Source organism: Lagenorhynchus albirostris, chromosome 3 (assembly GCF_949774975.1).
Source record: "Lagenorhynchus albirostris chromosome 3, mLagAlb1.1, whole genome shotgun sequence".
Taxonomy (NCBI): domain Eukaryota; kingdom Metazoa; phylum Chordata; class Mammalia; order Artiodactyla; family Delphinidae; genus Lagenorhynchus; species Lagenorhynchus albirostris.
This window is the reverse complement of record NC_083097.1, coordinates 76,775,585-76,789,466: the sequence shown is the minus strand read 5'-3', so window position 1 is coordinate 76,789,466 and position 13,882 is coordinate 76,775,585. Positions and strand designations below refer to the sequence as shown.

Sequence of the window (13,882 nt, the reverse complement as noted above, 5' to 3'; positions counted from 1 at the left end):
CAATGAAGTCTATTTCCTTTCTGGTTTTATCCTCCACATTTATTTAGGTAGTATTTTCAACAAGAATTAGTATGGAGAAGTGGATTGAGAGTTGAAGCTAGAATATTCCTGTCTCTTTACACAGGATCACTAGTGTTGTTATTACTGTTGATGGTTTTTGTGAACACTGTAGAGAAACCCTCTAAGTGCCACTTGGTCTTATGTAGAGAGTATGTTATCCAGGGCTAGACGTGAATATAGTCTCCCCGAATCTCTTTTTGCTTTTATAATTGTGCTCCCAGATGTTAGCAAAGGGGAATATGTTAGGAAAATATACCTTGTTTAAAAGATTTTTGTGTTAATCCTAGACCTTTTGGAAACTATTTTCATCTGCCTATTCACACTTTGCTCACCTGTGTGCAGTTTTTAGTTACCCTAAATATGGATGATTTTTTAGAAAAGATGCATGATTGGCTTTTCTTCTTTTCATCCCAGGTGTGTTTTCTGTAATAAGGGCAGTTTTTATAGCCAAGATAGACTATCATGAATTGTGTTTCTGTGGAGTAAGAGAGAGTTTTGACTCAGTTGGATAGAAATCGAAGGTAAAATTTTAGTAGCCATTTTATTTTCTTTTTTAGAATGGTGAATGTTTTTAATTTTCCATAGTAATTCTCAGCCTTTACCTATTAATAGACTAAGCCTTTTGGGACATCAATTCATAACGGTATTTTTAAAGGATCATTACAATATTTAATGAATGGCTACATGTACAAGATACTATACTAGTCCCTACCCTTCAGAAATTACTGTTTAGCTACAGAGGCAACAAAGGTAGGGTATATATGCTATAAAGCTAGTAATACAGTTGGTATATGGTATTGGTAAATACTGTAGACTGGTGATTCTTAAAGTATGATCTCTGGACCAGTAGCATCAGTATCACCTGACAACTTGTTAGAAATGCAAATTCTCAGGTCTAATATCAGACCTACTGAATCAGAAACTTTGAGAGTAGGGTTCAGCATTTTTTGTTTTAACAAGTCCTCGAGGTTATTTTGATATCTAGTTTAGACAATACCGCTGGATATAAAAGGGGTGGGGGAAGCCCCAGTGGTTTGCTTTTGGAGGATAATAGGGTGTATGGAACTAGGCATGTCTATTCTTGGAATTCATATATATGGAAGCGATAGTGAGAACATATTGATGGAAGGGAAATTCTTGTCTAGAAGCAGGCTTGTGTCTTTTTTACTGGCTTATTAACCAAGATAGTATTTCTTGCAGTTTATTCTCATATTTCACCAAACAGTATTGAAGTTTTAATTCTTTAGCCTTTATGAATTCTTTGAATTTTTGGTGCTAACTTGGACTTCTAAATTAATATATAAAATATTACTTAGGGATTATATACATTGTTGTATATCTGGTTTTAAATATTTTGAAATATATAAGCTAAATGGTATCATGCAAAGAATTCACCTTTGACATCTGTTACTGAAACAGTGGTTCCATATGTGGTTTGGGGCTGTTTTATAGAGATATTAAAGCATCAGGTCTCTTTTTCAGATAAATTATTTTTATTTGTTCCCCTTATTTACTGCTTCAAGTTGTAAATTACTGTCTCAATTACTTTTTAAGAATTTCCGTATGTGATTAAACAACTTATTAAAGTGGTGAATGGTAGTCCCAGTTTATTCTCAAAACAGAAATCGTATTTTCCACCTGTTTTTGTGCTTTTCTGGGAACAGGAATTCTGAGAATGATTGAGGTTGGAGAAAATGGAAATACAATATCACAGAACCTACAGTGTTTTCTAAACTAATTTTTTTTACCAAAATAAACTCAAAATGTAGGCATTGGATGATTACTACATAAGCCTAACTGTTAACTTATATAGGAGAGGAAAGTTTTGAATGTAAACTTAAGAAGAATGTGACTAAGTCTTTGTTCAGTATCCTGCTGAGTAGGCTGTCTTTTGATTCTGGGCTGCTGGAAGAGTCCACTGCATCTGGCATCTTGGCTGCCGCATCTCTAGCAGCACGTAGTTGTCCAGGGAGAGAGGTTGGCCAAGATACTGTCCTTTGACAGGGATTCCTTCATCTAACAACCAAAGTTCTTATTGCTGAATAGCAAAGGGAGACCCGGTGGCACGCAGCGGGCTGAGTCTTAGCCTTGTGGCAAGTAGCAGTAGGTTTCTTGCTTGAAACCCTTGAGTATGACAGCAAGTTCGGTTTACCCATACTGCTGTGTGTAAAGTGGTTTCTACTTCTGGTATTTAAGAAGAAGAAGGCACATCATTTTCTTTAATATTAATGTTAATATTTTCTACATTTGTTGGTCTATTTAAGTTTCAAATTCCTGGAATCAAGATATGGAAGTGTATGCATAAGACAGCTCTTGGGATTTAAGTGTACAGGTGTTGGCACATATTGTTATATGTATGCTAATAACTTTTTCTTTTAATTCCAGGAAGCCTTACTGATGAGGGAGAACAGTATTGTTGTAGATTAGTGGAAATGGATTCAAAAAGTGGTCCAGGTCTCATTGGTTTAGGCATTAAAGCATTACAAGACAAAAAGTACGAAGGTGCTGTTAGGAACTTAACAGAAGGTGAGTGTTCAGTGTGCAATGTATAACATGAGGTATAGTTGTTAGCAGGCGTTTATCTTTGGGCCTTTCTTTAAGGAATATATATATTTAGGATAGAAGCAAAAAAATGTACTTACATACTCTGGAGTCTGCTTAAGTTTGAATTCCAACTCTGACACTCACTAATTTCAAGACCTTACGAAAGTTAATTAAACTCTTTGTGTCTCAGTGTTTTCGTTTGTAAAATAAGGATACTATCTCCATGTAAAATAAGGATGCTATCTCCATGCTTAGGAGGCTTTAATTTAGTCTTATCAGGTATGATAGTTCTGGATGAACTCTCTTTCATATTGAGGTCTGAATGACAAATACAAGCCTGGCAGCGGGAGGAGCATTTTAGGCCAAGAGTTGAAATAGCCTGAGGTGAGAGAAAAGCTAGTGTTCAGGAAACTCCTGATCGTTCAGCAAGATTTGAAAATAAAGTATGGGAGCAGGAGGGGACAAGAATTGAGGCTGGAAAGGGGCCTTGCAAACCTTGTTAAGAGGTTTGCATGTTATCCAAAGGGCAGCTGGGAACCAGCGGAAAGTCTTAAGTAGGGGAATTTCATAATCCCATTTGTATTTTTAGAAATATTCTGGCCACAGTATAGAGAATGAATTGGCGTAGATGGCAGGCACTTGCATTGATCTGGGATAGATAATGGAGGTCTGAACTGAAGTGGTGGGCCGTGGAATCAATGTGACTTTGTGACTGATTAGATATGGACTACAAGGGAGCGGGGAGGAGTCTGATCTGGGGAGTGGATTGTGGTGCCATTCATCTCAGTCGTAATGGAAACCTTGGATTTTGTGATTACTCTTATCCTTTTAGGGTTAAAGGAAAGCCCTCTCTGCACAGCTGGATGGTATCATCTGGCAGAAGCCCAAGTCAGAATGCATAAACCTAAGGAAGCTGTTCTTTCATGCAATCAAGGTATTCTTGACATCTTCCAGGGTGGCCAACGCTGTTTCTTTTCATCTTAAAGGAGAATGATAATGGTGCTTTATTTTGTATTTTAAGTTACCAACTAATTTAAATTTCATTGAGGAGGTTAAAAAAAAAACCACACCAAGTCTGTGTGCATGTCTACTACTATATTTTTAAACCAACAACGAGTATTTATCAAAGGTTTCCTACACTTGGAGTTTTGACAAAGTCAGTTTAAGCTTGTGTGGTGATGCTCTGTCTTTGTAACAGGGAAGCTTCTTGTGTGACCTGCGACCTTCACTCTAATGTAGATTCTTGATTCCTTCGATGTAGGTAATGGACAAGGAGAGGTATCTTAGAGCCTATCTGCATGTGCTCACGTAGGTCAGGTGTGGGGTAAGAAATCAGAGAAATGATGCACTGCTCTTGGCCTGGCTGGTGACCTTGCCTCTGCAGTTGGGAAACAGTTTACCTTGGTTCATCCTAATTCAGCTTCTTTTCCCTTCCATTATCCTTAATGTGCTATTTTTGTGACAGATGCTTTGGATAAGGGTTAACCTCTATTATGTAGCAGATATAGACAGCCATTGTTGTGTTTCAGGATGTTCAGTTTTATTATATGTTACGTAAAGATGGAGGTTTTAAATTTAGATCTATTCTGTTTCAAATTCAGATATTTTCATAAAGAGTTCAGGGAAGAATTTATATTTAGCTTTGAATTATTCTTCATGTATATTGTTTTGACAGTTTATTCTTACTATATCTACAATTTGTTATATGTTACCCTTAAAAAGAAAAAAAAAAAGTGAAGTGATATGATTGTCTTCATTCAGATGTCCTTAATTTTGTCAGCTCTGAAGAACATAGATAATCTTGGTGTGTCTGGTGGCAATCTTCATCAGAAGAATCTTTGTCTTCATTTGAAAGCAGAGGCTTTGATTAAACTCTCAGATTATGAATCTTCAGAGGAAGCAATTCGTACTCTTGATCAGGTAGTCTCATCATTGCATTTTTCCCTTCACCTTATTTAGTTTTCGGTCAACCAGGCATCAACCACTCTCTGCTTACCACAAATATTTACTTACAAAAATTTTGTGTTAGAGGTTTGAATTCACCACCTCTGCACTTTTTGGAAACTCCTAAAGTTATTTGTTTGCCTCTTGCTTAAGTACTTACAATGTTCTTCATATAATGCAATTTCTTTCTTTAGTTCTTGCTCTTATTCTCCTTTTCTCTTTTTGCCCTCTTGGGTTATCAATACTTGATTATTATTAATTTGGTATTCTAAAGTTTTCTCTCCAGAAAATATTTCACAGATTATTGACAAGAATTATTAAGGACACTTGTAGCTTCATGGTAGAGAATGTTGCTTGTTTTATTCAACTTAAAAAACACTCTGAGAAAAATTGATATTTAAGAAGGAAACTGATTTCTTACTGTTTTTGATTCAAGCAGTTTGAAATTCCCTAGCAAAAACTAGTAAATTATGAATTATAACAACATGGCGCCTTTAACAATATAAAGATATTTTTCAGATAAAGGCTATTTTTGGTATAAAATTAAAATTATATCACTCAGCATATTGCAGAGTTCTGAATTTTTATAAAAAATCATTGTTTTTTATGTTTCAAAAGGCTTTGCATTTCATAGTTTTTCTTTAAAATTAGAACAGTTGTCAGGATCCTTCAAGAACAGATATCTTATTTTCTTGTTTTCTCTCAATACTTGCCTTCCACCAATAGTGTGTTTTGGGTGAATGCTTTGGAGAGGTCTTTCCATACTCTTTTTCTTTTTTCTTTTTTTTTTTTTTTTTACAAAAAACAAAAACCAAATGAAAAGTGCCTTGAAGAACTGGTAGAATCCAAGTCTGAGACAGAAAATGTACAAGATGAGCCCAGGACACCTTATAATGCTAGAAACCAATGAAACCATAAAAGGCTATTAGAATTATGTCAGAAGTGCTCAGGAACTAGCATGAATTGATTTTTACTGGCTAAAGAGGGGATGGTTTGAGCAGTAGTAACTGCAGTAGATTAAAGCACATCATTTAAGTTTAAATCCATGTGTTAATGATGATACCAAAAAAAATCAACAAATCATCCTCAGTAAAGTGAATCTTTGAAGGATGCTAAGGAACCAATTGGAAAAAATCGAGGTATTTATCCTATGTTTCCTTTATGAACTGTTCCTCAGAATGATCAAATAGATAGAGGAGGGGAAATTTCTCTTTGTTGAAGTATGCCATCGAATAAGGAAAGAAGGAATGATAGAATTAGGAAATCACCATTTTGCAGTCCATAATGAATTAATAGATCTAGGCATTGAGGATCAATGGCTGCTTAACTTCACAAGAAAAAAAGACAACTAGACATAACCAGGTGCAAGTACACATGAGGTATTCTTGCCAGAACATCAACCCTGAATCAGATCAAAGGTCTAGACCTACTAATTTATAGAAGATACAGGGGACCAGGGAACATGTCAATACCATGACAATACAATCATCAAGAGCCAGACTCTGAGAAACTGTGAAAGTGGCCCATATTTTTCAACAGTTAAATTTTAAGGGAGAAAAAAAGGGATGGAAGGGAACCCTATAGATTAAGAGAGACTTAAGAGACATATCAGCCAGTTGAAATGTATGTACCTTATTTGGATTTTGATTAAAACAAATTCTTTAAATATTTTATGAGACAACTGATAAATTTGAACACTGGTTAATTATTTGATGATGTTAAGGATGTATTGTTGGTTTTGTTTATGTGTTTATAATGGTAGTATGATTATGTTATTAAAAATAAACGTATTTTTTAGATACAGATACTAAACTATCAGATGAAAAGCTATAATTTCTGGGGTAATCTAAGCAGGAGTGTGGTGAAATGGGTGGAGGTATAGATGAGAAAAGATTGGCTTTGAGCTAATAATTTTGAAACTAGATGATAAGTACATGTGGGTTCATTATGCTGTTCTCTAATTTTTTAATGTATTTGAAATTTTCTTTAATAAGATTGCAAAGAATGAAAGTGTTAATAGTGATAGAAATCAAGACCTCTAAGTCTTTATACCATGGTCATTCTTTAGTTAAAGCAAAACATTGCTGCATTGTGTTGTAGGAGATTTATAGCAATTCTTTACAATTATTTTCTAGGTTTCTGATGCAAATAATATCCCAGGACTTTTGGTTCTCAAAGGCTTGGCCTATCTGAACAAAGGCTCATTAGATGAAGCTTCAAAGGTTGGTGTTTTCATTTAAACTGAGGGTTTTTTTTTTAAGTTAAAAGTTATTTTTATCTGGATATGGAATTGATAGATATATACTTTATAGATTATGGAAGACCTTCTCTCTTCTTACCCTGACCTAGCTGAAGCTCATGCCCTGGAGGCTTTGATTCATTTTACCAAAAAGGAATATCTACAAGCAGAAAAATGGTAAGGATGTATTTAGATTGCTCATAAACCTAGTCCTATCTTAATTTAATATATCTTGAAAAATTCAAAATGAATGGGTTTGATAAAGATCTAGTTTTGCATAAATTTGATCTTTGTAAGCCTAAGTTTTTTTTTTTTTTTTTGCGGTACGCGGGCCTCTCACTGTTGTGGCCTCTCCCGTCGCGGAGTACAGGCTCCGGATGCGCAGGCTCAGCGGCCATGGCCCACGGGCCCAGCCGCTCCGCAGCATGTGGGATCCTCCCACACCGGGGCACGAACCCGTGTCCCCTGCATCGGCAGGCGGACTTTCAACCACTGCGCCATCAGGGGAGCCCCAAGCCTTAGTATTTTTAAGAAATGTATTTGGCATAACTATAAGAAATGTATTTGGCATAACTATAGAAAATTTCATGATGGGTTTGAAATCTCATTAGCTGATCATAATGTTCAGTAAGCACATATAATGTTTGGTTTTAAGTTTGGTTTCCTCTTCTAATCATTTTTTTTTCTCATGATCTATATCCTAAAGTAATGACTTGCTTCTAATTTACCATCCTTGAATAAGTCAAACTTTGATTGTTCCAACTAGGTGTCTCCTATTTTTTTTTTTAATCTATCTATCTATCTGAATATTCCTTTCTTCCCTTTTGTGACTTAGTTTTCAGCTAGCTCTTGAGAAAGATGCTGAAGTTGCTGAATATCATTACCAACTTGGGTTAACATATTGGTCTATGGGTGAAGAAACAAGAAAAGATAAAACAAAGGCTCTTACCCATTTTCTAAAGGTAACATATGCTATTTAGTTCTTAGTTGAAATGGATTCATTATGAAATCAAATCTAATAATCACATAAGTTAGGTACTTAAAATTACCCTTTACTGATTTTTTTTTTGTGTTTCATCTCTCACACATAAGGTTTTGTGAGAATGTTGTATGGGTTTTCAAGGAGAAAATTAAATCATAAATATGTAAAAGTTACTAATTTAAGAAACACGTGTTATAGAAAATGAGACATCAGTACCTTTGGAAAACAATACTGTTTTTAGGTAATTTCCACTGTACTTTTATTGCCATGTGAGTCTTATATACTTCTACGTGTTTAACTTCTTATATTTTAGATGTGTAACAGCTAGAAGTTTTACATTCCTATCTTGACTCTTAGAAACAGATTGATGAAATAATAACTCTAATTTCGCATTTCTTTTAGCAGAGAAATAGTATTTTTATATTTGTTTGTTTTCTGTAACCGGTGATGGCCAGTTTTCATGTCTGCTTTAAATCTTACGTTAAAGGATGTTTTGGCATATTTTTGTATATTTATTTATTTTTTTAAATCTGTGTATTTATCTTTTGTGTTTTTAAAGGGACCCATCCAAACAAACTTTAATATTCTGTTATTATCAATTTTTATTTTTCAGGCTGCCAAACTGGATACATACATGGGCAAAGTTTTCTGCTATTTAGGTCATTATTACAGGGATGTAGTAGGAGATAGAAACAGAGCCCGTGGATGTTACAGGAAAGCTTTTGAATTAGATGACACTGATGCTGAATCTGGAGCTGCAGCAGTTGACTTAAGTGTAGAGCTTGAAGAGATGGTATGTCTAATAATTTAAACACTTTTGTCTTTTTTTTAATCCTGAGTATAGAAATAGAAATATTTTTATATGTGTACTTGAAAGTTATTTTTTAATTTTTATTTGTAGATGCTATAGAAATATTTCTGCCACTGCTTATAGAGTAAATTTTCTTTTTATTGGCAGATATTAAATTACTTAATGTTGAAAGTGTGGTTCAGTATATACCAGTGTAAGTTTAAAAAATCAAAAGTGGTAAATGAAAATATATCTGTTTACTTTACATAAGTGTTCAGTATTTTTATAATATTTAATATCTCTAATACTAGTCTTTTCTTCTTATTAGGAAACTGCCTTAGCTATCCTAACAACAGTCACTCAAAAGGCAAGTGCTGGAGCGGCAAAATGGGCCTGGCTTAGGCGAGGACTATACTATTTAAAAGCTGGTCAACATTCTCAAGCAGTGGCTGAGTAAGGCACCTTTCTATATTTAACATCTGATAGACAACCTAATGGTTCCTTAAATTAAACTCCATTTATATCCAAAATGAACTTATAAGTTGCCTCATACCAGGTTGTATTTCAAGGGAAGAAATAGCAAAATTTATTTATGGTTCATTGGTTCTTACTATCTGCACGGCACTGGAATTACAAAATTGCATTAACTGATGTCCTTGTGTTAAGGAGAGAGCCGTCCAGGGAAGTGAAGTCTTAATAGTATCATGTATATAGCAGGTTCTCAATAGAAATTTAAGGAATGATAAAAAACCAAGGTTAATATCTTTGTTGTTCTCCCACTGACAAGCATTGTTTTGGGGAAGGGGAGACACTGGCAGCTTGAAGGGCATATGGAGCAGCTCATTTTTAATAGTTTGGTTTGAACCATGTAAAGAAAATATGTTTGAGTCAAAGTTGTTCTGATTTATGTTAATACCTAGAATACAGGCATTTAAAATTTTTTCATGGCTTTGGAATCTGATCAGAAATTTAAAGCATGCCTGTTGTTCCTATTTTTCAACTCTCATATTTTTGTTTTGGTAGGAGGCTTGGTGGGGGCTTATAGACTGTGATGAGGCATATTGAGATATATACCTATTCTGGTAGGATAGGAAACTGGAGTTCTCCTACATAGTCCAGGGAAAGAAATTTTGGTGAGCATTTCTTCAAAAATTTATTTTGTTTTTATTCATTCTAAAATTACAATAAAATTTCTTAGTATGAAAAAACCCATGTCATAAAAGGAACAGGTATACTTGCTTTAAATAAATACGTTATTTCACTTTTATCCATAGGAGGAACCATGGATATGTGTGATTCAGTTAAATTACTTTGTATTTTTCTTTCAGATATGGAAGTAGTTCTATTACTTTTAGTTCTCTTACTCTTTCTTGAAATTTTAGTTTACAGGCAGCATTGAGGGCAGACCCAAAGGACTTCAATTGTTGGGAGTCATTAGGAGAGGCATATTTAAGCAGAGGTGGCTATACAACAGCCTTGAAATCCTTCACAAAAGCCAGTGAGCTGAACCCCGAATCCACATACAGTGTGTTTAAGGTTGCAGCAATACAGCAAATCCTAGGCAAATATAAAGAGGCGGTAGCTCAATACCAGCTGATCATTAAAAAGAAAGAAGATTATGTGCCTGCTTTGAAAGGTAATTTCTCTTTAATAGCTCCTTTGTCTTTTGTGATACTGAAGTATAAAATCCTTGAATAAATTTCTAAATGTATCGAGTAACTTGAAAACGACTTCTTTAGTCAACAGCAAGTGTCTGGTATGAACTGTTTATAGTATAGCTTTTTACATAGATTTGAATATAGAAAGATGAAATTTTGTTTCATAACAGTTAATAAATAGTAATATGATAGAGATTTAGCTTTTAGATAAGTAGTATGATAGCTGTGGGATCTAAAAACGGATCTCTAAAACAAGAATTTCCCTGCTCTTATATTTTGATAATTAATTCACTATATTCTCAGAATATCGTAATACCTTTTAGTTACTTTGTAAATTATAGAATCTCATTTTTAAACTTTTTGAACTTTAGAGGCAACTTGCATTGTTTTGTAATTATCTAAATTAATTTTAGTTCCTTTATAGATACCTGTTCCTTCTTAACAAATTATTTTTGGTAATTTAAAGTAAAACACCACCATCCATATTTAATTAATTTTTTAATGATTACTTCTAACCATTAAAAAAACCTGGAGCTCATTATATTTGCTTCTCTCTTTCCTTTTTAAAGAAACAGTGGGGGGTTTAATTCAGAAATAGTGTTATGTTTTAAGTGACATGTAACTTAGGCCTTGAAACCCTTTTTAAAAATTTTTTTTATAAAACTCCTTAACAGAAGGAGAACTCACATTTATTACATGTTTACTGGCCACTTTAGGAAATTGCTATTTAATTTTGATAGTATAGTTAGCTACATAGTTTTGAATATAAAGAGGTCAAATCTTGTTTCACAGCAACCTAATAAATAGTAATATGATAGCAAGTAGCATCATATTAGATATTATTAGGTAATATCCCCATTTTCAAAGCTAAGATTTTAAGAGGTAAGTAATTTGCCCAAAATCAAGGAAATTCTTAGGTTCCATAGATAGTTTTTATCTTTTAGTACATGTTTACTCCAGCAGAACCTTGCCATTTGAATTCTTTAATAAATGCATCAAGACCATGCTTAAGATAACTTTTATAAAATACCATTAAGTTTTGTTTTCTGGAAAGTGGCTGTAATATAACACCAATGAATTTATTTGATGTTCATTCTCAGTGTTTCTTTTACATATTTTAACAACTACAAACTTACCTGATTTTAGGTTTGGGTGAGTGCCATCTCATGATGGCAAAAGCAGCTCTAGTTGATTATCTTGATGGAAAAGCTGTAGACCACATAGAGAAAGCACTGGAATATTTTACTCGGTTAGTATCATTATTTATGAGTCTATTTTCTTAGTATTATATAATAAAGCCAATTTTAGGAAATCATGCTTTGTTTATCCTGTTAGCTATAGCAATCATTATTCAGAATCTCAAACATAAAAGAGTAACAGACTAGTCAGTTAATTCTGTAACATACATATTGTATTAATTTTGCACTGGGGAACAGATACAATTTCTTGCTTTTAGCAGCTGACATGCTGGAAGCATAGAGAAGGATGGGAAGGAAGAAGCAGTCAGCTAGTGGAGCAGCAGCTTGGGTACCACGTGTTATTGTTCTCTTTCAGGAGACCTAGAGATGCAAGTATCTCTAATTGGAACTGATTGGAAAATGGGGCTTCAGGTGCACAATAGGCTTTACATTCAGTGATCAGGGCCCATTTTAGACTAATTAGTAGGGCTGAAGGTGAAGGGAGATGAGCAATCTGATTGCTCCTGGAGAGAATCTGTGTAGGAAAAGAAGTGATGTCAAATAACAAGAAATAAATCAGAAAGATTTCAGTAAATCTGGTGATTTTATAGAACTAAATTCATTAGTTAGGTAGAAGTGTTATTTGTGATAGATGACTAAAAAGTACTCAAGTTAGACATAGAATTAAATTTTTTTGCTCTTAAACATCTTTCTTGTGCTTCACTTCCTTTCTTTCCCTACTTGCCCTCTCCTGTGTGTCGTGTTGATTTGCTTGCTCTAGAATTCCTTTGCTTTGAGCATGAACCAAATCTGAAATGAAAACTTCATTCTTTTCTCCCACTGATTTTTATTGCTACTTTTCAAGTCTTATGTAATACATATAGCTCTTTCCAAAGGAGGGTATTGTGAAGAGGGGTGTAATTTGTTTGAACTAGTATTTAAGGGTAAATGTGAACCTTTGAGTGATGATACTTCAGCTACAAATACTGCCTTTCTGAGTCTGGGAAATTTTGTTCTGGATAACACTCACAACTAATTATGAGGAGGTATACAAAACTTTTAAAGTGATATTCCCACATTTATATTTACTTTACTTCTAGACTTAAAGTTCACACTACCACAGTTCTAGTGTAAGGGTGATAGAAGTTATTTCACTTTACAGATATTTTATTTTTTATTGAACTTAAAAGGAGATAAGAGTTTAGGTTGCTAAAATTGCCAGTGTTTTCTTTTCTGTTTTCCTCTCTGCTTTCTTCTTTCCTGCTGTCAAGTTTAGAAATTACACTAAGATATTTAGGCAAAAGAGCTACAAATAGTGTCCTTCCTCCTGATCCTCACAGTGGGCTTTCAGTGATGACTGCAGTAATTAATCTTGTTTCTCAGGAAGACATTGAAAAATGATTTTTGGCTGGACTCCATGAGTAGAAAAGGCTATGAAAAATGTTCCATCTGCTTGCCCATCTGCCAGCAACATAGCTGTTTGTGATAGCTGATTATTGAGACTTGGCTTAATTGAGAAATTGCTGTGTTTTATTTGTAAGATTTTGAGAAGAGAAAAGTGAAGAGAAATGAATAACTGAGATTTTCTCATTCTAAAAAGAAGTGCCCTTTATCACCATAGTTAATATTTTTATTTACTTTTTGAGCTTGTCCACTGAGTCTTTCTTGCTTCAATAAATACGGTTTTTCACATTCTCATATTTAGATTTTTGGTATTCTTGATCTCAGAGTAAAAAGCATTTGGACTACCAAATATATTTTATATTTACTAGTCCTTTTTTTTTAATATGTAAAGGAAGATCTTCAAGCAAAACCTAAGTTTACAATAATCAACTATGAGACAGTTACCAACTTTACTGCTTTGCTTTTTGTTTAAATAGACAAACACAAAAAGCATAATTTAAAAAATTCAGCATTAAAGATAAATTGGTCCTGGAAAATTCATTGATTTATTTATGTGATTTCTGCTGCTTCTAAGAAAAATGATAAAGAGTACCAAAGAAATGTTTGCAAAGTTTCTGTCACTTAAAACAGTCAATTTCTTCTCCTTCCCCTCTTCCTTTCTTCATAATAAGGAGGTGATAAGATATAAGATGGCTAGAAGGAATTCAGTAAAGCATTTGCTGCATTTAGCTAAGGAACTAGATCAAAATTGTATGTATACTTTTTCTGTTTTAATTGTATGTAGTAGTGAGGGAGATAAACGCCATACGTTTTGGAAATAATTTGTAAGAATCACACCGTTTCTTTTTTTTAGGGCTCTGCAGCATCGAGCTGATGTGTCTTGCCTTTGGAAGCTAGTTGGGGATGCTTGTACCAGTCTGTATGCTGTCTCACTATCTAAAGTGAATGTTAGTGTCTTAGGAGTCCTCCTAGGTCAGAAAGAAGGAAAACAAGTATTAAAGAAATATGAGCTCCTCCATCTTGGAGGAAGGTAATTTTCAATGATTGCCAGTGGATGACATTCAAATCGAATTAGAACATCAT

At 34.1% G+C, this 13,882-nt stretch overlaps 1 protein-coding gene across 1 annotated transcript in view; it reads left to right on the top strand.

Moving 5' to 3' along the window:
* SKIC3 (SKI3 subunit of superkiller complex) overlaps positions 1-13,882 on the top strand; it is a 242,511-nt gene that overhangs the window by 179,514 nt on the left and 49,115 nt on the right. The window contains exons 12-22 of the mRNA XM_060143291.1: positions 2,446-2,586; positions 3,437-3,538; positions 4,385-4,524; positions 6,684-6,770; positions 6,861-6,964; positions 7,623-7,749; positions 8,383-8,562; positions 8,888-9,012; positions 9,942-10,195; positions 11,364-11,466; positions 13,653-13,829. Of these exons, the coding sequence (XP_059999274.1) occupies positions 2,446-2,586; positions 3,437-3,538; positions 4,385-4,524; positions 6,684-6,770; positions 6,861-6,964; positions 7,623-7,749; positions 8,383-8,562; positions 8,888-9,012; positions 9,942-10,195; positions 11,364-11,466; positions 13,653-13,829 (1,540 nt within the window). The remainder of the gene's footprint in view (positions 1-2,445; positions 2,587-3,436; positions 3,539-4,384; positions 4,525-6,683; positions 6,771-6,860; positions 6,965-7,622; positions 7,750-8,382; positions 8,563-8,887; positions 9,013-9,941; positions 10,196-11,363; positions 11,467-13,652; positions 13,830-13,882) is intronic.